Source organism: Hibiscus syriacus, unplaced genomic scaffold, assembly GCF_006381635.1.
Source record: "Hibiscus syriacus cultivar Baekdansim isolate YM2019G1 unplaced genomic scaffold, ASM638163v2 tig00110429_pilon, whole genome shotgun sequence".
Classification (NCBI taxonomy): domain Eukaryota; kingdom Viridiplantae; phylum Streptophyta; class Magnoliopsida; order Malvales; family Malvaceae; genus Hibiscus; species Hibiscus syriacus.
Genome location: NW_024062733.1, coordinates 5,663,267 through 5,686,510, shown reverse-complemented (window position 1 = coordinate 5,686,510; position 23,244 = coordinate 5,663,267). Strand labels below are relative to the sequence as shown.

At 35.6% G+C, this 23,244-nt stretch overlaps 2 protein-coding genes, 1 long non-coding RNA gene and 1 pseudogene across 5 annotated transcripts in view; 3 read left to right on the top strand and 1 right to left on the bottom strand.

Moving 5' to 3' along the window:
* Window positions 1–1,405: 1,405 nt before the first annotated feature.
* Window positions 1,406–16,354, bottom strand: LOC120125118 (pentatricopeptide repeat-containing protein At4g21190-like). Of its 2 annotated transcripts, XM_039143611.1 has the most exons (7): window positions 16,351–16,354; window positions 11,139–11,145; window positions 3,771–3,855; window positions 3,569–3,667; window positions 3,191–3,334; window positions 2,864–3,076; window positions 1,406–2,199 (listed from the first exon to the last, which is right to left on the bottom strand). In XM_039143611.1, exons 3-7 carry the CDS (start codon window positions 3,852–3,854, stop codon window positions 1,675–1,677), a joined length of 1,065 nt encoding a protein of 354 aa, XP_038999542.1. In that variant the 5' UTR covers window position 3,855; window positions 11,139–11,145; window positions 16,351–16,354; the 3' UTR covers window positions 1,406–1,674. The 2 variants fall into 2 exon arrangements, with proteins under 2 accessions (XP_038999542.1, XP_038999541.1); XM_039143610.1 differs by lacking the exons at window positions 11,139–11,145; window positions 16,351–16,354 and adding an exon at window positions 4,034–4,139.
* LOC120125117 (uncharacterized protein At3g49140-like) lies at window positions 4,326–10,717 on the top strand. 2 transcript variants are annotated; one of them, XM_039143607.1, is made up of 11 exons: window positions 4,350–4,494; window positions 4,730–4,820; window positions 5,380–5,593; window positions 5,823–5,925; window positions 6,008–6,075; window positions 6,324–6,479; window positions 6,598–6,723; window positions 6,959–7,297; window positions 9,774–9,926; window positions 10,346–10,441; window positions 10,531–10,717. In XM_039143607.1, exons 1-11 carry the CDS (start codon window positions 4,419–4,421, stop codon window positions 10,627–10,629), a joined length of 1,521 nt encoding a protein of 506 aa, XP_038999538.1. In that variant the 5' UTR covers window positions 4,350–4,418; the 3' UTR covers window positions 10,630–10,717. The 2 variants fall into 2 exon arrangements, with proteins under 2 accessions (XP_038999539.1, XP_038999538.1); XM_039143608.1 differs by lacking the exons at window positions 10,346–10,441; window positions 10,531–10,717 and having other exon boundaries at window positions 4,326–4,494; window positions 9,778–9,924.
* On the top strand, window positions 11,626–12,151 carry LOC120124995 (annotated as a pseudogene).
* The window catches only part of LOC120125120, a 31,131-nt gene continuing 22,099 nt past the window's right edge, over window positions 14,213–23,244 (top strand). Inside the window, exon 1 of the long non-coding RNA XR_005516331.1 lies at window positions 14,213–14,223. This is a non-coding gene — a long non-coding RNA (uncharacterized LOC120125120). The remainder of the gene's footprint in view (window positions 14,224–23,244) is intronic.

Sequence of the window (23,244 nt, the reverse complement as noted above, 5' to 3'; positions counted from 1 at the left end):
TTCTAAGGTTCACAGTAGACTAGATAGTAACAACTTATCAATGAACTTGAAGATGAAGGAAAGTGAGTCCAAACAATATTCTGATACATTCATAACTACTGTTAATAGCGTTGTATTACTTGGAGATCAATTTAGTGATAAAAGAGTTGTTAACAAGGTTATCACAAAAAATAAGGAAAAGCAAGAGAAAATGAAGGTTATTGAACATTGCTTTTCCTTGTTGGATAAAAAATTATATACAAACAATGAAAAGAAGTCATTTCATTCACTTTCTTTAACCTTCATTTCCTATATTCCTCAACACAAACACGTTGTTGGGATAAGTAGTTATTTCTCTAATTAAAATTTATTTATATTGTATAAAACTCTTTAGTTTTAAACTGATTTAAAATTATTAGATGAATGTGAAGATTTTTCCTAATAAAAGTAAAGAGGTGTATGGTGTGAATTTACCAAGTTTTAACTCAACCCTCCATTTATATCCATTCAAAGATCATAAATCAATGTAAAATTAAAGCGTTTTACATAATGTAAACGGATCATATCCCTCTAACTATAGGCAAATAAGTAGAATTTTCATCAAACATCAGAGGAGTTCCTATACATTTTTTTATTTATTTAAATATGCTTTTATTTAAAAATAAAACAATTTAACTATACATATCATGTTATACATTACATCTAATATATTTGATGACCATTTTCCATTCCCCCTATAGTTCCGCTAATTTTGAATTCAAATACATTTTATCACATTTTTGCAATCTAACCACTACAATACTTGATCTAATCACTAAAGTAACAAATATCATTACCACTCCAATTTTTTATCTTAGGAACCGATTTAACTTGTGGCAACTGCTATAACATATTTGCTCTTTAATTGTCAGAGATTCAATGAACAGACAAAGAAAAAAAGGCTGATATTCACCTGGGTAAATGCTTTACCATTTGTGTACTAAAATAATCATGCAGCATGGAATCATGGGCATCCTATCACCCTTTCCAATGACTAAGGCATCAAAGACCTAAGTAGTTGCAAGACGATAGCGGGTCAGTCATGCAACACAACAATACATTTGTACCAAAAACTCGCCCTGCAGGAACTAGAAATACGGTGAAGCACGACTTAAGTACGACATTCTAATAATCAGCCTTATTTCCCTGATTTGCCTCCTTTAACACTCCAACGGATATCAAATATATTTACTTCTTAAAGTAAAATGCTTGACTAAACTCTCAACCCATTACAATATTTTCACCCCACAAATAAATTTATGTATCAAGGAAACTAAGACTCAATCAATGGTATTCTTTACACTTCAATTTGATGTTATAAAATATGGCATCCGTATCAACCATGAATAACCGACAAGAAAGCTAAGTCACCATTCACAACTATGTATCTCGAATTCAATCATCAGCTTCATCAAATAATTTTCAGTTGTCTGTATGAGAAAAGGAAGAAAGAATTCTTACCCTCCTACAACTTGTGCATGTTTACATGAAGCCCTGGACAAACCTAACCTGATAAAGAGTGCTGATACAAAATAACATGATATGAGAAAGGCTTGTCATATACCTTCCCTTCTCTTGCTGCTGAGATCAAATGTACTGCACTTAACTGTCAAGGCCAAGGCTTGCTGGATATAAGATTATCGATCAATCAAGAAGTTATATATTAGCTTCAGTGGTGAATGTATTTGAACTTGCTTCAGCTTCCTCATGTTTTAAACTCAAATTCGTTTCAGTTTCCTTGTCCTCAGTGACACCTTTGGCAATTTTATCAACTTCCTGTAGTTGCTTTAATTTATTTGAACTTGCTTCCTCATTCTCTAAATTTGAATTCTTTTTAGTTTCATTGTCCTCAGTGACACCTTTGGCAATTTTATCAAGTTCCTGTAGCTGCTTTACTTTATTTGAACTTGCTTCTACTTCCTCATGCTCTAAACTCGAAATCTCTTCAGTTTCCTTGTCCTCAGTGATGCCTTTGGCAGTTTTATCAAATTCCTGTAGCTGCTTTACTTGAATTCTGACACGCTTTCCTTTGATGTACCGATATTCCCATTTCGGAGGTGGATATTTCTTCTTTAATTTGTCATACTTGTCCAACATGCCCAACTTTTGGAAGACAATTCCAATCATTGAAACAACTGATATACTTGGTTTGACACCAAGCTCTTCCATGTCAGCAAATACCTATAAAAGTATCACACTGGATAGATTAGAAGGCATGAAGAAGTTTAGAACATCCATCACTCACTCATAGGGTTATAACATATTTAAAAACTTAAATCACTAAAGCTCTGTTTGTTTGATGCTTTTTCCTTTTGTTCTTTCCATTAGAAAGTCGGGAACCAAAAAAAAAATTGAACTTACAACAAAATACAAATATCATAGAGTAAAAGCACCAATGGAATGGAGCCTAAACCAAGTCAGGAATTATAAATGCATAATTAACTAGTGCCTAAAACCAAACTGATTATAGTTTTAGGTCAGTAGAAGATTTAAAACAAGAGGAAATGATAACTGCTATGTATCATATTGACAAGGAAAAGCACACACAAAAAAGAAAAAGAAAAAGAAAAAAGAATGATGGCAGATTTGAAGTTACAGGATTACAGGAGTCTCTACCCTAAGGTGTGCCAATACCTATTTTCATTTTCACAAACCATCTCAACTCTGTATATGGTGTTTCAAGGGAATATAAAACCAGACTTCAGATCAAAACTATATGCAGTACATTGCTTACTCGGAGAAATAAATGGAAGATAAAAGAAAACACTAACCTATACACTCAAATTATTATAAAGCACATCATCACAGTAAGCGTCTTGAAGGAGATGACAATACAATACAATACCTCAAACATCTTATCATGCATTTCCTTGTGGTAATAAATTGAAATCATTTTATCAAAGAAAATGCGCGGGGTGCTTTCTAAATTATCAGAAAACAGTTTGGCCCAGAGCTCTTCAGCCTCCTCAAGTCTCCCATCCTCCACCAAAGCATTCAGTAAGGTGAAATATGTTCCCATCGTTCTTCCTTGACCTTTGCTTAGCATCCATTTTATAACCTACAAGTGAAAGTACACTTTCCTAGACTAATCTCTTTTTAATGTAGAAAGCCAAAAGCAAGGATAAAATTAAAGAGATATTTGAAAAACAATCTGAAGTGAAAAGGTAGTTACCTGAATTATTCTCTTCCACTCTTGCTCGTTCTGAAGGATCTTCAATGCTTTCTTCACTATAATTAGAGGGAACTCTAGTTCCCACGCAATAAAGGAATCGAGAGCCCCGTAAAATTCCTCCTTGACATTTGACAGTTGCTTTACCTACAAAAGTATGGCCAATAATAGATGACTATATCTCAAGATGGCCAATAATAGATGACTATATCTCAAGATTGCCATAGAAAGAATCAAATTCACAAAGATCATTTCGTGTACAAGTTCACTCTACCATGAAAAACTCAGCTTAACTCACTCATTCCCAAATCAGCAACCAACTAGATATTTGTTTTGCTAATATCTAACTTACATAAGATAGTAAAAGCAAGAACAACTTACACAAGCAACAAGTTTAGCTGATTTTGAGACCGTCCCAACTCTCTTCCTTGATTTCCATACCCGAGGATATCGAGGCCTTGGACCTTTAGCCTCGCATACCTGAAAATCATTTGAGATATAATGATTCATCATAAGGACCATTAAATTTTAAAAATAGCATACACACATTCATATAATACTGAAGTTTCAATTGAAAACGTACCACGGTATTCCTAGGTCTCTGGGTTATTCTAACTGATTCCAATCTTTTAGTAATAAGTGGCAGAGCATATCTGCAACAAAGCATCCTGGCATAACGCAAAACCAGAAAGAATAAGAAGAAACATTGATTAATTACGATAACATCAATTACCGTCAACAAAGCAGTTTTCTTGTTTGAAAAAAAAAGCAAAAAAGATTATTCCAGCATTTTCTCAGCAACCAAAAACAATTAATCAAAAGAGACGGAGACTGGGAGAGGCTTACCGGCTTAGGAGTTCGATGTTTAAGTCCCAAGAGATAGCTTCAATGTCGTAGATAGAAGATAATTTTCCCCTTTGTTCCGTTTTTTTTTCCTTCTGATTTTTCTGTTATCCAAACAAGGTGTCATTTAAGTGTTTCTGGGCTTATTTGTCTTTTCGCTTCGCAGATAAACTTTATATAAAATTTAATATCCAATCAAATTTTCCCACGTGTAAGGTTGCGGAAAATACAAAATCTCATTCGCCGCAGATGAGCTGCACACATTCATACCTCATCTTCGAAGGGGAAGGAACGCTTTGTGCATCACAAAACAAAAAGGCCCCTCACTGACTCTCTCATATGTCAGGAGAGCGAGTCACAACGAACCCAATTAATTTCCCTTTTTGAAATGATGATGATAGAATCAGCTATGGCCGTCCGATTCCCCACCGCTGCAAATTTCTTGTACTCCTCCGCCTTACACCGTAACTCTCCTCCCTATCCTTCACCTCCTCTATTTTTTTTTTTACATTTTTGTGTAATGAAGTTTTTATACTGTTTACGGCTTCTCAAGATAGCTTTTTAATGAAGCGGCTCAGCTCAACTCAACTGAGTTGCAATATGTTTAGCTTTTTATTTAAGTTTTCTTGCAATTTCTTAGCTGCCAAACAGAGACTTAACCTTTTTTTGGTGTATGTTGTGCATTTTCTGTTTGGGTAGATTCTCGTCCTACCTGCAGCTCTGGTGAGGTTACTAGTTGCAACGTCACCTCTCGCCGGCTGTTTTGCGGTGGCGGCTTAAACGTGACTTGGTACTAAGTTTAATTTATGTCTTCCTTTTTAGTAATTACTTGTTAGATTTTTCTTCTCTCTTGTGATTTTAAATTTTCCCCTAGTAATTCATTTTTAGACTGCAAAAGAAAAGAATTGTCAAATTCTGCAAGATATCATAAATTGATTGCAGTCTCCTGTAAGGGGAAAATTAGTTTTTTACCCCTTTTTCCTTCAGGGTTTTCAAAAGTTTTTGTAAAATGTGTGGAGATAAAGAAAAATAGTTATAGTATGCGCTTGGTTGAGTTAAAAAAATCGAAGGATTGAAGAAGAGAATGAAAAAGAAGAAACAAAATAAAATTTTAAGTGTTAGGTATGAAAAAATAGAAAAGATTACCATTTTTCATGATATGCAGTGAATATGAAGTTTTTTATTCGTTCTTTCTTTCTTTCTTTCAGTTTTTCCATCTTTCCTGCCAAACAACCAATGGAAAGAAAAATATATTTTTTCCATCTTCTACTTTTTTTACTCCTTCAACTCTCCATCTTTTCGATTAGCTTTCCATCTTGCCAAGCACAACCTAAGAGTTATTTTTGCAGTAATGGATTTGGAAGGCTAAATAGTGCGTCCCTTTCAAAAAGGGTAAAGAACAACATTCGAGCAACAGCAGAGCATTTAGGTTCAGCATCTGATCCTGCCAACCAGAATGGAAGGTCAAATTTCCATCCTTTTGAGGAGATTGGTGAGTCTAAGTCTAAAAATAGTGATGATGCGACACTCACAGCTGCAGAAACCTCTAGGACGATCATTGAGGTATTGCATTCGTTGTTGATTATGGAATCAACTTCCATAGGAATGGCTTTAATGTAAATAAAATGTTTGTATATGGTATTCTTGTTTATTATTGTTGAAGAATGGTAAATTAGATGTCTTTTATGCATTTTGTTTTGGTTAACATTTGAAATATGTGCTCTTATGCTTCTGATTCCTGCTATTCAGCATGTTTGAATGGCTAATGTTGGCCGTTTTATGTCATTTTCAGGTGAATAATAAAGCAACAGTTATGTTTTCGGGGATGATCAATGGTGAAGTTCATGAAAATATTATGTGGCCAGACTTGCCTTTTGCAACCGATGAGCATGGAAGTAAGTTGACTGTTCCTGTTTCAAGTATTTGAGCTTGACAGCCTCAATTGACAAATTGAAGTTTTTCTCTGATGCCTTGCAGATGTATACCTGCACGTGAAAAGTCATGAAGATATTTTGCAAAGTCTTAATGTAGAAAATAACTTTGTGGTATGCAACATTTTTCTTTCGGGCAATTTTGCTAATGCATGACTTGGTTGCATGTCTCAAGACTATTTAGATCTTGCATGCAGTTTTCGCTTTTCCAATTTGACATTAGTGTTGTTTTTCCATGTAACCAATTCATAACCGATTATTGAGATTTGTATTGCATATTCTATTTAATATCCTTCATCTAACATTTTAACTACTACATCATTCTAACTTGCAAATGGGCATCATTTTGAGTTGAGTTGCAGCAAGTCATTATAGGATTTGACACTACAGAAATCATGAAGGAAATTGAGTTGTCAGGTCCAGCAGAAGTTGATTTTGGAATTGAGGAAATTGACGATGAAGATATTGATATTGAAGATGATGATGATGATGACGATGATGATGAAGATTATGATGAGGTTTGACCAATTCCCTTCTTATCGCTTTTCCTTTCAAATTAACTTATGCATGGATTTAGCGGTCGAATATGAAGATGAATTTAGCTTTTTGTTTCAAATATTAATTTGTTGTTTGTAGAAGTGGATTGCTGCTTTTGAAGATGAAGCTGATGAAGATGACTCTGATGGGACGCTTGGAGACTGGGCAAAATTGGAGACAATGCGTTCATCCCATCCTATGTACTTTGCCAAAAAGTTGACTGAGGTAATAGTACCTCATGTTTAATACTAAATGCAAATTTGTCTGGAAGAAGTGTTAGGAAGACGACTTGAATTAAAATCCAAGTTCATAGCTATATAGCATTTACTAACATGTATCAAGTTTGAGTTTAAGTACCTAACCCCATGGTTACATATGTATCTAGAAGAAAATATCTGTTATGCATGGTTTGTGCTGATGACATTTTCCTAATGGGTTTTCTCTTATTTATGTTTTGTAGGTTGCATCAGATGATCCTATAGACTGGATGGAACAGCCTTCGGATGGTTTAGTTATTCAAGGTCTTCTAAGCCCTGCCTTCACTGAAGAACATTCTGAAATTCAGAAGCATACGTCTACCAATCAGTCTCATGATTCTGCTACAAGTCAGGATGCAAAAGTTGAGGGATACAAAGTAGAAGATCTTGACATAATTAATGGTTGCAGAAATGAATCAGAATTATCAGAAGATAGTTTAACATCAGAAGAATCAGAGAAAAATGAAATCTCAACAAACAGGTCTTCGTTTTACAAATTAGAGATGATTAAAATTCAGCTAATCACAGCACATGGACATCAGGTTTGTAAAAGGCTTTTATTTTCAGTGGTTCTCATTCCTTTCCTCCTGTAAATTTGGTTTGATTAACGTATGAACATCTATGTTATGTGTGTGAGATATTAGCAATGGTTATGGTCTCGTTTTTCTCAAATGGAATCGTGCTGGTGATTGATGTGTATTTTTTATAGCTGTAATCAAGAGACATTCTTTTATAAATATATGGTTTGCTTGATACATCTTTTCGACATAGAACAATCATTTCTCGGAATAATTTAAGTGCTACTAAGTCCAGGATTTTGTCAATATGGTATAGGCTTATCTCCTTTTTTGAAACATTGAAGGTTCTCTATTTGGAAGAAGATGATTTGTACCAAATATAATTTGAACACAAATCTTCTATTTTTCAATATCAAATATCCAACAAATGCTTATTGGCTTTGGAAATCGGTGGTCAATAACCATTTTAAAGAAGATCAGTTTGGGGTTAAGTTTCGAAGCTTGTTTCAAGTCAAAGTGGGTAATGAGAACTGTATCCGTTTCTGGTTTGATAGTTGGGCATTAGATTCTTCTTTGAAGGCTGTTTTCTCGAGATTATTTGCTCTTTCTTTGAATAAGTATGGAGTCTTAATTGAGTATGGTGAGTTTCGATCAGCAGGGTGGTCTTGGCATGTTTAGTTGAGAAGAAATCTGTGTGATTGGGAGCTGGTTCAGTTTTCAGAATTATTGGCTATCATTCATAATATTAGCCTTTCCCAAGAGTCTAGAGATGGTCTGACATAGAGAGGGAATGGGGAAGGTATTTTTTCTGTAAAATCTTGTATGAAGCTTTGTTATCATGTTTCGGCTGATGGGAATTTTTTGATGAAATTTATTTGGAGGGGTTGGTGCCTCCAAGAGTGAAAACATTTATGTGGCAGGTAGCGCACAAAAAATTAGCAGTAAAGATTGAATTACAAAAACGAGGGGTTTCGGGGATTGTTGACAATTCTTGTCCTTTCTGTAAAAGAGACATCGAATCTGCCTCCCATTTATTTTTCTCCTGCATGGTGGTGTGGTCCTTATGGAATAAGTTTCTGAATTTTTGGAAACTTAGTTCGGTTCTTCATGATAATGCTCAAAGTTTTTTACTAGCTTGGAATGATTTGGTGCTCTATTCTTCTATTTGGTCCTTTATTCCGGAAGTAGTTCTTTGGACTATTTGGAAATTCAGAAATGCCATTGTGTTTGAAGGAAGGAGCTTAGATCAGATTGAGCTTTTTTTCATGGCTAGATTCAGACTAGCTTCCTGGTTCTTAGCTAAGTTCAAGGAAGTTGCTATTTCTAAGGACTCTCTCATTAGCGATCCCTCTATTGGAGATTTATGCTATTCTTCCAGAAATTCGATTCATAAAATCGTGTCTTGGGTTTCTCCTCCAAAGGGTTTTTTAAAATTGAATGTGGATGCAGCTGTTTGTGGAGATTGGCGAAAGAGTGGTATAAGTGGTTTATTAAGGAATGAGGTTGGCAAGATGAAGGGTTCTTTCCAAGAGGCTACGGGTCCAGGTTCTCCTATTTTGATGGAGCTGTTAGCCATTAAGAGGGGTTTAATTTTCTTTGATTCTATATTTCTAAGGACTCTCATTAGCGATCCCTCTATTGGAGATTTATGCTATTCTTCCAGAAATTCGATTCATAAAATCGTGTCTTGGGTTCCTCCTCTAAAGGGTTTTTTAAAATTGAATGTGGATGCAGCTGTTTGTGGAGATTGGCGAAAGAGTGGTATAGGTGGTTTACTAAGGAATGAGGTTGGTAAGATGAAGGGTTCTTTCCAAGAGGCTGCGGGTCCAGGTTCTATTTTGATGGAGCTGTTAGCCATTAAGAGGGGTTTAATTTTCTTTGATTCTATTCTTCAGAGGTTCAAGAATCGGTGGATTGTTGAATCTGATAGTAAACTAGCAGTGGAATGGGTAAAGAATTTAGATAGATGTCCTGTTGTTTATCTAAATCTAGTGAAGGTTATTGCTGTCTTGTTAAGAGAATTGGAGGGTGTTATTAGATGGGTTGACAAAACAGCTAATTTAGAGGCTGATAACTTAGCTAAGACTAGTATTGGTTAGTTATGTTGTTGAGTTTAGGATGTTTTGTTTGAGTGTTTCGTGTTATTTTTGTAAGAGGGACTTGCTGTTTTAAACATTATGTAAATTTTCAGTTATTAATGAATTTTGAGGCACTCTTTTCCTAATTCCGCTGATAAAAGAACATCTGGTGTTTCTTCAATCATGAAGGGGGTTTTTAACGAGGCCTCCACTTATCAAAAAAAAAAGTTCTCTATGATACAGCCTGCTATATTCATATTACTTTTTGCATCAACTTTTACGTGACAAAACATATGCTTTTTTTCTACATGCCTTTGCTATTGCCGTTAGTAATATTCACTTTTTTTTATTTAATTTTCTTTTTAGGCTTTTTCCACCATATAAGATTTCAGGATGATAATTGATTTCTGCTGACTCTCCAGACAGATGTTGAATTAGAAGACTTCAAGCAAGCTCAACCTGATGCTATTGCACACGCAGCTTCCAAGATTATATCTCGCTTGAAAGCCGGTGGAGAAAAGACCACACAAGCACTCAAATCACTCTGTTTGAGATGCAAGGGTATTCAAGTAGAGGTAAAAAGAAATAATTCAAAGGTTGTGAAATCGTCTGAGCTGTTAAAGTCTGCTATCTTGATGCTCTTCTATAGCTACCATGTTTGACTCGACTATACTCTTCTAAGTTGTGTGAAAATTTTAAGGTTCTGGAGCATAAAAATTGACCCCCCCCTTTTTTTAATATACCCCCCCAATAACCTGTCTGTCCATCACCATGGATGGACGGAGGGGCTGACTGTCTCATATAATTTAAGTATGTTCTTTGTGTTTTCTATTGATAATCTGTTTTCGCTCGTCGAACATAAAATCACTCGTCCGTCCCTATCCATCACCATCTTTCCTTGGAAGGTAGGGTTATACGAGGAACCTATCTAGCATACGTAGTATCATTTCTTTTTTGGTTAGCTAATACTCATTTTGTTTGCAAACAATTATAGGAGGTAGCTATTATCAGTGTGGATTCCCTTGGGTTTGTGCTGAGATCTTGCCGTGGAACCCAAATTGAAACCTTAAGATTCGCATTTAATGCCCGGGTATGTCACACGCACACACCTTTCCTTTTTTGTGGTTGGAACTTGTTCAATGTATGGCACCTTGGTTTAATTGAATTGGGGTTTTGCAGGCCACTTCAGAGTATAGTGCTGAGAGACAACTTAACGACTTGTTGTTCCCAAGGAGCCATCAGAGGCCAAAAAAACTGAAAACTGGCTCATCAAAATGAATGCTCAAGTTGTCTCCCTGTACAACATAATTCTGTGTCATTTCGTCTACCGTTCTTCCATGGTTTTTGTATATGGCAGGCTCAAAGTACAAAAACCAAAAAAAAAAAAAAAACCTTTGCTGTCAGCCATCTAATGTATATGTTTTATTTTCTTTCTCCATCAAATGGAACTTGTTCATTTAGGTAAGGATTGTTGGTGTATTCTTTCCTTCGATCTTCTTTCCTTGATCAAGTGTAATATAATACAGGGTAAACTAAGTTTATCACCTAATTATAAAGAGTTCACTCTCGTAATCGAAATTATAAAACTACAAACATGTCTCCAAACCTACCTCTTATTTTCATTTTAGTCATTAAACTTTTAAGTTTTTGTTTTGTTATTACTCGTGGTTAATTTTCTAGTGTCATGTATCATTATATAAGACTAACACATGCCATTATCTAACTGGTTGAGAAAACAACAAAATTTGAGTGTAGGTCTTAGATTCCTCAAGTCCTAAAAATAGTACCAACTTGCTAAACCACTACTCAATTCATATATTCGTTAAATGATTTACAATGTATTGTTTTGGAAAAACTGAAACAAGAAAGAGTTTGAGCTAATGTTTAACTTAATTATATTAACTGTATATAAAACATTGTTTTTAAGCAAATATATCTGTATCACCAAATTATTGAGAGAGAGAAAAAAGTGATAATCTCTTTTTTTCTTGGACATTGAAGCAAATCAGAACCACTGGGTTGAGTGAACACCCATGTCCATTATTAAGGCAATTTTGGAATTGATATAAATTTTTTGTTTTTAAAAAGCATACTCCATATATAATTTTATATTTAAATGACATCTGTTTCACAAACTTTACTCATCAAATATAGAACCAAAAATCAAAATATCTGATATGAAAACTATAAGAGAAAGCACTACCGTTCAATTTTTTGGATGAGGTGGTGATTATTATGTTATAAGAAGATTAAAAATCAAATGGTTGGAAGGAAGCTTGAAAGAAACAATGAATACTTTACTCTCTTCAGAAACCCAACAATTTCTCCTTCCAAAGCCATCTCTGCGGAATCCAAGAACCGCAACAATCCACCCTGCAATCATCAAAACCCAGAAACAAAACCCACCATGGAAACTGCATTTTCCGCCACACCACCGCCAGTCAAAGATAATGCAGCCGAGAAGAGCTCAAACAACAACAGTGAGGACGATGAAATTCCCCAGGTAGTGTTCGAGAGAATGATAAGCAGGATTTTGGTATCAGTGGGAGTTCCGATGGCCACTGGTGTGGCTTTACTGCACCTGTTTGGCGAAGCCAAAGACCGAAACTTGTGGGACGTGCCGTTGTGGCTGCCGTTCTTGACTACACTCTTAACGTTTGGGGCATCGACGCTTGGGATTGCTTATGGGACGTTGTCTTCCAGTTGGGACTCGGAGAGGAAGGATTCGTTGCTGGGATTGGAAGAAGCTCAACGCAACTGGGTTGAACTGTGGAAAGAGGAAAATAATGAGCAGCGGTAATCGGGGATTTAAATTATGGTTGAGATTATATTTATAGTTGTGTAATTTACAGTTATTGTAAGTAGTACGACGATTTTGAATGAATTTTTTTTATTATGTAACGATTATTATTATGATAGCATATCATTATTTAAATCTATGATGATTGTGGTAGAAATCATAGTTACGATTTTTATGTGCAATTCAATGGACAAATATGAGGAACAACTGTCTGATTTAAAATTAAGAAACAACAAGAAATTGACATAATAAAAAATGTGATAAAAATTATAAACATTTTTGAAATTGGGGAGTTGAGTTGCGGGAAGTTCGGTTGTACAACCGTTTATTTTAAAGTTAAGGAATGACAGAAAATAGACGCAACAGAATTAAAATGTGATAAAAATCATAAATATTTTTGAAGTTGGAGAGTTGAATTGCGGGAAGTTCTGCTGTACAACCGTTTAATTTAAAGTTAAAGAACGGAAGAAAATGAACGCACCAGAAAATGTTAGAAAAAAGAAAACATTTTAAGTTTAGTCCAACTAAAAATATCGTATTTTTATCACACTTTCTGTTGCGTTCATGTTCTGTCATTCCTAAACCTTAAATTAAACGGTTATACATCATAATACAATTCAACTCTCCAACTTCAACTTTTCTTTTTTCCTGTTAGGGAAAATTAAGAGCCTCAGCAAATGAAATGTTGTTTACTTTATATTCATTTTCCATCTAATAAACAACATACTTCTACATTTGTTGTATATATTTGTTAAATGAAATTGCAGCTTAAGATAGAGAATGAAAAAAAAATGATGTTAAGAAGCTGAAATTGCAGCTTAGTTTATCCATCTAGTAAATTAAAATTAGAGTGTAAAAATGATTAGTTCGATTAATAATTGAATTGAATATGCATTATCGAATTACTTGTATTTTTTAAATTCTTAATTGTTAATTGAATTAAATTCTAATACTTTTTAATTTTGATTAAAAATAAACATTTTTTGTTACAAGAGGTGGAAACTGTTTCAACATATTCCGGGCAGTCTTCTCATCGTCAACCATTAGAATACTTTGGACTTCACGAGGACGATCCTGAAGAACGAATAATCCCAACGTTTTACAATGCCCAAACTCAGCCATAACATGAGCTAGTTTATCGACTTCGCGAGGCACATGGACCGCCGTGATATTTCATTGCAAATTAAAGTAGCTTCCAACCCTTCTAATGATTGCAGCTTCATGTCCCATTGCTTGTGAATTAGGGATACGAACTGTCTCCGTGTTGTCCACTTCAACTGCTAGATTCCACACCCCATGTTTCCAAGTCATCGCACAGAGCCCAATCTCAACCTGAAGAACGGAGCATCGACCAATGTTCCTGCAAAAACCATTTAACCAATTACCATTATTATCCCACAAGATACCACCACCTGTAGCCTCCATCGTCCTTATGTTAACACTGTTATCTGTGTTAAGTTTGAAAGTTCATGAACGATGAGGGGTCCATTCCATCGATGAGCATATTTAGCCGTTGAAGATAAAGTTATTCTGTTGTTTCCAAATCTTCCATAATTAGGTCCCAAACATATGTCTCTAATAAAAATCATTGCAATCAAGGCCTGCGTTTTTAACCAAGTTGGACATTAACCAATCATGAATTAGGGAAGGAAAAAAAATTGTCTGTAGAAGATTTGGAGAATAAGTTGAGTCCAAATAGAATGTGCAAGGTAGAAATCACGCAACACATGTATGACTGACTCTTCTCTCGTTCCACAAACTGGACAGTGATTCTCAGAAGAGAGGTTGCGCTTCATACGTTCAACATTCGTCATTAGCTTCTTGTGCGGAATTAACCAAATGAACTGCCTAATACGTTTTGGGCCATCATAATCCCAAACCAGCCTCCATATGTTGTCTTCAGCATCCCAGTTATCATGCTGAAGGTGAACGAAAGCTAATTTAACCGTGCAAATCCCCGATTGTTCCCATCGCCACGTAGGTTGGTCTTGGCCCATCTTATCAGATGGTATCGAGACTCTTAGGATACGTTGAACGGTTTCTTCCTCTAAAACTTTGTGCATGAGATTTGTGTTCCAATTACCTTCGTTGGTCACAAAATCACGAACATTAGCCTGAATGTTCAGGATAATCTCTGGTCTGATAGAGTCCGTAACGGTAGTAACGCCCGGTATCCAAGAGTCTGTCCAAAAGTTGGTTGCTCTTCCATCACTTATGGACCAACGCACATTGTCTTAAATACATTTCGAAACACGAGAGCGAGACTTCCAGATGAAGGATCCATTTTAGCTTCAATTTGTCTTAGCAGCATCTCCGTGATCTTGTATTTTGAGTGAACAATTCAAACCGATGGGGATTCCGAGTAGGGGTGAACAAAATTCGACTCGCCTCGAAAAATTGATTTTTTCAATTTTGAGTTATTCAAGTCAACTCGAATTATCAAATCGGTTTTCGAGTTCAAATCGGTTTTCGAGTTCGAGTCGAGTTGAAATTTTGAATTTTCGAATCACTCAAAAAATCCAAAATTTGACTAAGTATTTTGACAGTTTTACAATTTAGTCCCTAATTTTATTATTTCTTTAAATTCTCCTTCATTTTAAGTCCATTTTTACCAAATTTGAACCACATGCTCCTAAATCATCATAAAATACATATGTACTTTCAATTCCTATTTTTGATAACAAATTTTCTATTTTTCAGTTTAATTCCTCAATTTTTAATAATTTTCTTATTTCTTCAATTTATCCTTTATTTTAGGTCTTTTTTTTATCAAATTTGAACCGCATGCTAATATACAACAAAAGAATACATATGTAACTTCAATTCTTATTTTTTTAACTAAAAATGTACTCGTTTTTTAGTCCCTTAACTTTGCGTTTTACTAAATTTAATCTTTTGACTATAATTGTTTGCGAATTTTTTATTCCCTTCAATTCATTGACTCTTTTATACTCTCATCAATGTTTTACTCTCAAAATACTTTCTTCAAATAAATATATTTTATAATTTTATATTGTATTTGATATATTAAATAATAATATAATATGGAATATATATAAAGTCAAAAAATTGGAACAAATAATAGCCATAATACTATAAATAATTATAATAAAATTAGTATAGAAAATCGAATAACTATACAGGAATTTCTTAAACTCGATTAAAAAAAATTCAAGTTCGAGTTGAAAAATACGACTTGTCAATTCGAATAACTTAAATTTTTTTACTCGACTCGATCGAATGTTAAACCCTAATTCCGAGTGCATAAGAAAATTATAACCCGATTTAACGAGAAAACCCTCGTTTTGGGCTCTCAAAGGTCAGATTCCTAGCTCCCCGTGCTTGGTGGGTTGGCAGTAAGTTCCCCGTTTAACAAGAGAGGCTTTAGGCGTGTCATGTGTACCACCCCCAAATAAAGTGTCACGCTATTTGATCGATTGGATTAAAAACCCCTTAGAAATCATGACAAATTACATAAAATAGTTTGGAATTGCAAGAAGAGTTTATTTATCCAGAGTCACTCTCTTGGCCAGGGAAAGTTTTTTCGCTACCCATCGACTGAGTTTTTTCTGAACATTGCCAATAATGAATTGAAAGGTGTTTTCTGTGACTCGTCAGTGGAAGAGAGGCATGCATAATTATTTCCCTAAGACAGTAGATCGTTGAAATTCGAGTAAAGAACAAAGCCCATTAACCCGCTGATCCTTGATATTCACCGAAAAGTTTTTGTTTTGTTCAAATTAGCTCTGTCCCAAAAATCTACTAAACTGATCCAAAGTAGCTCTGAGAAGATTTGCCTGGTTGAAATATACCCCGCAAAAAAGAACCAAATCATCAGCAAAATATAGATGAGAGAGAGATGGGCCACTATGAGAGAGAACCATCGGTTCCTAAAGGCCAATATCCACATCATAATGATGCTATGGTCCAGGTGTTGGATTAAAATACATTATTATGGGCACATATTTAATGTATATTGTTATCATAAAATATGACATTAAATTAAGTGGTCAATCATGATTATAAGTCATGTAACACCCTAAACCTGAATGGGCCTAAAGTGCTACACTAGGTTACTAGGTCAACCACTTATTTTCAAAAAACCATTTTCATTTCCATTTAAAACATACTATATGATACCAAAGTAGACATACATGACAGTTATAAAAAAGCTTTTATAAATTAGAGCTCCATGAAACATAGTTTAAGCCAAATAACACAAATCAAAGTTTGATAATCCTTACTTATGAATACACATGCCCACTAAAAACTATAGTACAATACTCGGGAAGAGATGCTGGAAATCCTACCGCGTCGGTGCTCCAAAAATGGCTCAACTACTGACATGTGAATAGAAACATCAAAACGCTAAGCTTACAAATAATAGTAGTATAATCGCTAATCTAGAGCAACATTACGAGTCTCATAAACATAAGCATGTTAGAAGGCATGTTAATAAGCAATAGGTACAAGCATGATCATAATCAAGTGCTACCTACTTAAGGTTCAATTGTTTTGTTACTAAAGTAAGAGTTTCATTCTTCCTTTAGTCCACTGCTAAGGGCCTCACCATGAGTATACTTCTATTGGGTCTCTAACCTCAATATCTATGACTATTGTGCATTCTCTAAATACAACACATGACACACCATCAGTATCTGTTCTCATATAGATATCCAATACTAGACAATTGAGGGAACCCTATAATCATATAACGTCATTAAAATTCCTACTAACTGGTTAAATGATCTTCTGGTCTCACAAAGCATTCATGTAGATCATGGAGGGGAACCTGGTAATCACACAGCCTCAGTATAATTCACGCTCTACTAAAACATTGTCTCGATCTCACATAACTGTTAAGCCAAGCTTTAAGGATATCTAATGTACTATATTGATGCAATTACACAAGCAAATATTAGTGCCCAAAGGCCACATATCACTGACATTGCCCTATTAGGGCAACTAAGGTAGCCTAGCTACACACTAGCATAACTCATCACAATTAAGTGAGGTCATCCCCTCACTAGTTGATATCTCGCTCATTATCTCATCTAGAACGTTATGCAAGGGTTTATTAGTCTTTTACATATGTTAGTTTATTAAGATGTTTTATTTTGATCATTTAACACTCGATTTATTTTAGTTATTTCTGTCTCTAAGGAGGTATTTATGTGTTTCATGATTTTATGATAATTAATATTTCTGTTGTTCACTTTCTATATTATTTACTAGCCCAATACTTAACTTGGGTTTATTTCTAGGTAGCGATACTCTAGTCGCTCATATCACATTTTTCCTTGATTTACCCTTGAATTGAATGGACGACTTATATGTCCTCGATTCATTGACATTCACATGGTACCCGATTTTGCTAGTACATAATTTGATTAGTTTATCATACCACTTATCGATACATCCTCTATAGTGATCCTTCATTCTTAATTACTCGATATGTTCTTAATTGAATACATTTGGAAGTATTACGTCAATATGTTACTTCGATCGTAACCAACTCCTAAAAGTGTTTTAAGGAACCTTTTACCATTTATGTTCCTCACGGACTAAGCCCACCATTACGGGTCATCTTTAACTCTTACAGGCCTTAATGAAGTCAAATTTAACCATCCAAAACAAGTAGTATTGATGCCCTACTTGAAGTATTGATACCTCCTAGTCAAGTATAGATACCCCCTTGAGTATCGATACTCATCCCCTAAGTATTGATACTCCCCAGAAATCATCCTAATTCATCCATTATTGATATTGCTCATCCAATACCGATACTCGAACCTATAACTATCTTATCTAAGTTTGGAAAATACTCAAATTTTTCCAAAGGTCTTAGTTTGGTCCTAAATCATGTTCTAAAGCTTAGGGAAGTTACTTGGTGTCATCTAGAACCTTAAAAACACAATATAAGAAATAAAAAATATCTATGACATGATTCAAATAAAAACCTTAAAATGCTTAAATACCAAAATCTCAACAAATATTCATGATTATGAAAGCATTAACACCACAAAGGAATAGAAATAAACTACCTTGATGCTAGAAACACAGAATAAAGCTTCTTTACCTACCTACCACTCTCCTCCAAGACTTGATTGTTGAACCCCCACTTTGTAACCCCTTAGACCCAGCTTATGCATTTCGACTAAGTCTAACGGATTACATTAAAAAAATTAAACATTTTCCAAAAACGTTATTCGATAATTTAAAATCATATTACAAATAAAATTTATAAAAGTATAATAAATAGAAATAAAAACCCAACTCATAAGTATAAAACTAAAAGCGACTAAGTAAAATAAAACATGTAATAAATCTGAAGCATAGTAAATTGAATACCAGTAGCAAAAGAAGTAATATTATAAAAAGATAAGTAATTCAAAATAAAGGCACATGTCACCATAATTGAAAGTAGTTCAGAAGATAGAAGCACTACAACAAAATGATCTGTACTAAATATGTCGTTCCTCCAAGTTCTTGGTACGAAATGCCTATCCAAGAGTATCTGAAAGGGGGTAAAACAATTTGAAAAGTGTGCTAAGGGCTTAGAATGTCCCAACAATACAAAAATAAAATATACAGTTAAGTTTTTAAAATTAGTGCAGATCACAGTTATTAAAACATTATAAGAGTTTTTGGTTTAAATTTTCAGAATAGCCTTCCAACCGTACACCCTATGCAGTTCCCCAGAACTGCATAAACTAAGGGAGTACCTTGGGGCCTGAGAGCCTACCCAAGAAAGTTATCGGGTCTACGGAGGTCTACCCAAGAAAATCTCGGGACCGCGGAGCCTACCCAAGGGTCGCCTTAGGTCCATAAGGAATCACCAGTCGGTGTTGAACCTATACAAGGAATTACTAACAGCGACTGAACCTGCAGAGTCTTCATACCAGATCCCAGAGTACCCCGAATAAAAACATTTTTCAGATAGTAACTAGTGGTAATAGTAAATCAGAGTTCAGATAGATAATCAGTTCAGTAAAATAGTAACCATAAATCATAAGTCGGGCAATCATGCTTTACATTTCAGTAAATTAAGAATCAGGTTTCAAATCAGGTAAATTATACAATAGTCAAATCTGATCAAACATTATATTTCAAATCAGAGAAAATAATCATGTGCACATGAGATTTCAAACAAATATTTAAAACAGTTATATTGCACCAAGGAACACACCTCGCAAAATGAAATCAGTCTGGAAGATCTATCGAGCACCGAATTCACTAGGCTATTCGACTGAACTGGAACCTAAGCCATATCAAAATAAGGTCATATTTGAAATAACTTTCTAAACTAAATAATTAACAGGGTTATAGAACTATACGAGTATTCGTGGGCTCTTGCAGACGAGCGGATCGGGAGAAACTGGGTCGAGTAGTCGAACGGTCAGGAGATCTTCGAGTACCTTTAACATACCATAACAATAATTATTCTTTGACACTTTGATTAAATTAATTGAATAAAATCACTTAAATACATATGCATTATTCAGGTTTACGGGTTAATTTGGAGGTTTTTTGAGTTTGAATTTGGAAAAACGGACTTCATAATATGACTCAGGACGTCGAAAAACATAAAATATGACTTTTTAGTAATTTTGACTTTTTCGGTCAAAGTCAACAGTCAACGAAAGACCGATCAAAGTCAATGGTATAACCAGTCAATGGTCAACTCTGGCCAAAGTTAACGGGTTGGGTCAAAGCGGTTCGGGTCAGGCAGGCGGGTCGGTTATGCCTGGACTGGTTCAAGAAAATTCCTGGATTGGCCGGAGACCCCCACACGTAATATCGGTGCATGACGGTGCGTGCGGCGGTGACAGGGGCCAATTACATCGACCGATCACTCCCAACACAACCAAGGCTTCAATTACACCCAAAACTAATCCAATATAACCATCAAACCATACCAAAATTTCCAAAAACCGATTGGTAACTTACCCACACCGGCGATCGGCGACGATGCTTCAACGGTGAACAAAACCGATTGAGTTTTGAGTGCAAGACAACGATGAATCCAATGGTGCAGGCGGTGAGGCAAGACAACGCCGAAAGCGTCCAAAATCGTCGAAGATTCACTCGATGACGGGGGTTTTCGATGGGCTTTTCTTGGCTCCTCCATGGCGAACGACGGTGATACACGATTGTCTAGGGGTCGGGTTATGATAACCATTCGACGATGAGTCTATTGGTGGCGGTGGTTCGAGTTGGGGTGGCCGAAAGGCGGTGGATTTAGTCGGTAAAGGAGTCGAAAGGGAAATGAATTGGGGATTTAGGGATTTGGTCTAATTGGGGGAAATTTTTAGGGTTTTAACCGATCGGGAGAAAAAGAAAATTTATTTTTCACTAGGTATAAAAATGGCAAAATTCAGTCCAAGTCCCTAAACTTCCTATAATTTGGACTTTAACCCATAAATTTCCAAAAATTATTAATTTAGTCCTTTAATTGAAATAAAAATGGTTTAAATTCTCATTTAAAATTGAGGTGTGACAACTCTCCTCCCCTTTAAAGAATTTCGTCCTCGAAATTCACCAGAGTCAAACAGAACTCGAAACTGGGTCTCTAAGGGTTCTTCATAAGACAAAGGTTAATTACTCTATTGACGATAACATATAATCTCACTATACTCAGAGCAAAAATAGGGTCTTGATGCCTTAAAATAGAAGTCTGAAGGGTCTCAAGATACGAAACTCGAACTTAGAAAGGGTATTATAAGACATGTATGACAGGAAACAAAATTAACAATAAATATACCTGCAGAAGTCTCGGGCTCAACTCGATCACCAAAATTTTGGGTAACATAAACAAGGGCAGGCTGTTGAGCCTTAGAAATAGTTGGTCCTCTACTCTGCGATTGGGATCTACTGTCGACCCTAGAAACAAATCTGGAATTCTTACCCTGACTATGTCTCCTAGCTGGAGTCTGAACAGAGGCTTGAGAATGCATATGAGTCTGAGAATGTGTTTGATCGATAGGAGTTGGATGTGGACAATTCCTTAGAAAGTGCTTACTGGATCCACAACGAAAACAAATACCCATATTCTTACGACACTCTCCCCGCGTCGATTTCCACAGTGCTCGCAACTCAGTATCAGAGTGAAACCTGATGAATCGACTCGACTAACTGATAGAGGAGGAGATGACGCATGCATTGAACCATAACGACTCCTCTGAAAAGCGGCAGTACGAGTCCTCTTATCAGGGCGTGTAATAGGATCAGACTGACCAGAAGGCCTCCTAGATCGATCTCGATCTACCCTATCACTATTAGATGCAGAATCCTCGACTTCCTCCTTATATTTCGCTCTTTTGACAACAATACCGAGTACATCATCCAGATTGAATCCATACTTTAACAACTTCAAGAACTCGATCTCGTACTCAAAAATGGTCATATCTCCCTGAATCAGATCCTGAAACTACAGTCATCTATGAGTTAGATAACACTCTCCCAAAAAACAGCTCCTAAATCGCTCCTTGAAGAAATCCAAGTCAAACGATTGACCGAAACACTATTGACCACAGACTCCTACCAGGTGTAGGAATTCCCGTCCAACATAGAAATTGCTCCTAAATAACATCGATGCGGATATAATCCTAGTTGATCCATGCGTCGCTCAATATCACAGAGCCAATTCTCGACCTTAGTCGGGGCTCCACTAGTAGAGCCACTAAATGTCCTAACTCCATTTGTAATAAGAGTCTGAGAGATGAGGACCTCGGTGCATCTCTAATCGATCCCTGAATCAACTGGAGAAACTAACATCCAAGATTCTTATCTAATACAACTCTAGTAGACTCGGGCTCAGTAATGGTCTCTTTTCTAATCGGAGTAGTCAAGCCAATACTAGAGGAAGGAGGTAGATCCATCGGGGTTACATGAGTAGGATCATCTATTGGAGGTAGGGGATCTAGACACTCATCTATCGAAGACATGAGATCTACCGGGTCTGCAAATCTAGTCGCTTGACCTTGCCCATGGCCAGGTCGAAAACTACGTCTAACTCTCATCTTGGTGTATCTCGAGTTTACTACAGAAGATAAAGCCTAAGGTTAGATTGGCACTTGGAGTCCCGAACATAATTAAACTCGTAAAAATTTGGTGACATGGCCTTTGTGACTTGTTTTGTAAAACATTTCAAAATCGTATTTTCAGTTTAAACCCATTCATAGTCCGATGTTTTAAAAACCAAAAGCTTTGATACCATTAAAATGTAACACCCTAGACCCAGCCTATGCGTTTCGACTAAGTCTAACGGATTATATTAAAAAAAATTTAAACATTTTCCAAAAACGTTATTCAATAATTTAAAATCTTATTACAAATGACATTTATAAAAGTATAATAAATAACAATAAAAAACCAACTCGTAAGTATAAAACTAAAATCGACTAAGTAAAATAAAACATGTAATAAATCTGAAGCACAATAAATCGAATATCAGTAGCAAAAGCAATAAATATTATAAAAAGATAAATAATTCAAAATAAAGGCACATGTCACCGTAATTGAATGCAGTTCAGAAGATAGAAACACTACAATAAAATGATTTGTACTAAATATGTCGACCCTCTAAGTGCCTGGTACGAAGCGCCTATCCAAGAGTATCTGAAAGGGGGTAAAACAGTTTGAAAAGTGAGCTAGGGGCTCAGTGTGTCCCAACAGTGCAGAAATAAAACATACATTTAAGATTTTAAAATCAGTGCAGATCACATTTATTAAAACATCAAAAACCTTTTTAGTTTAAAATTTCATAATCACCCTCCAACTGTACACCATATTTAATTCCCAGAACTGCATAACCTAAGGGAGTACCTTGGGGCCAGAGAGCCTACCCAAGAAAGTTCTCAAGGCCACGGAGGCCTACCCAAGAAAAATCTCGGGGCCGCAAAGTTTACCCAAGTGTCGCTTTAGATCCATAAAGAATTACTAGTCGGGGTTGAACCTATACAAGGAATTACCAACAACGAATGAACCTGCAGAGTATTCATACCAGATCTCAGAGTACCCCGAATAAAAACATTTTTCAGATAGTAACTAGTGGTAACAGTAAATCAAAGTTCAAACAAATAATCAGTTAA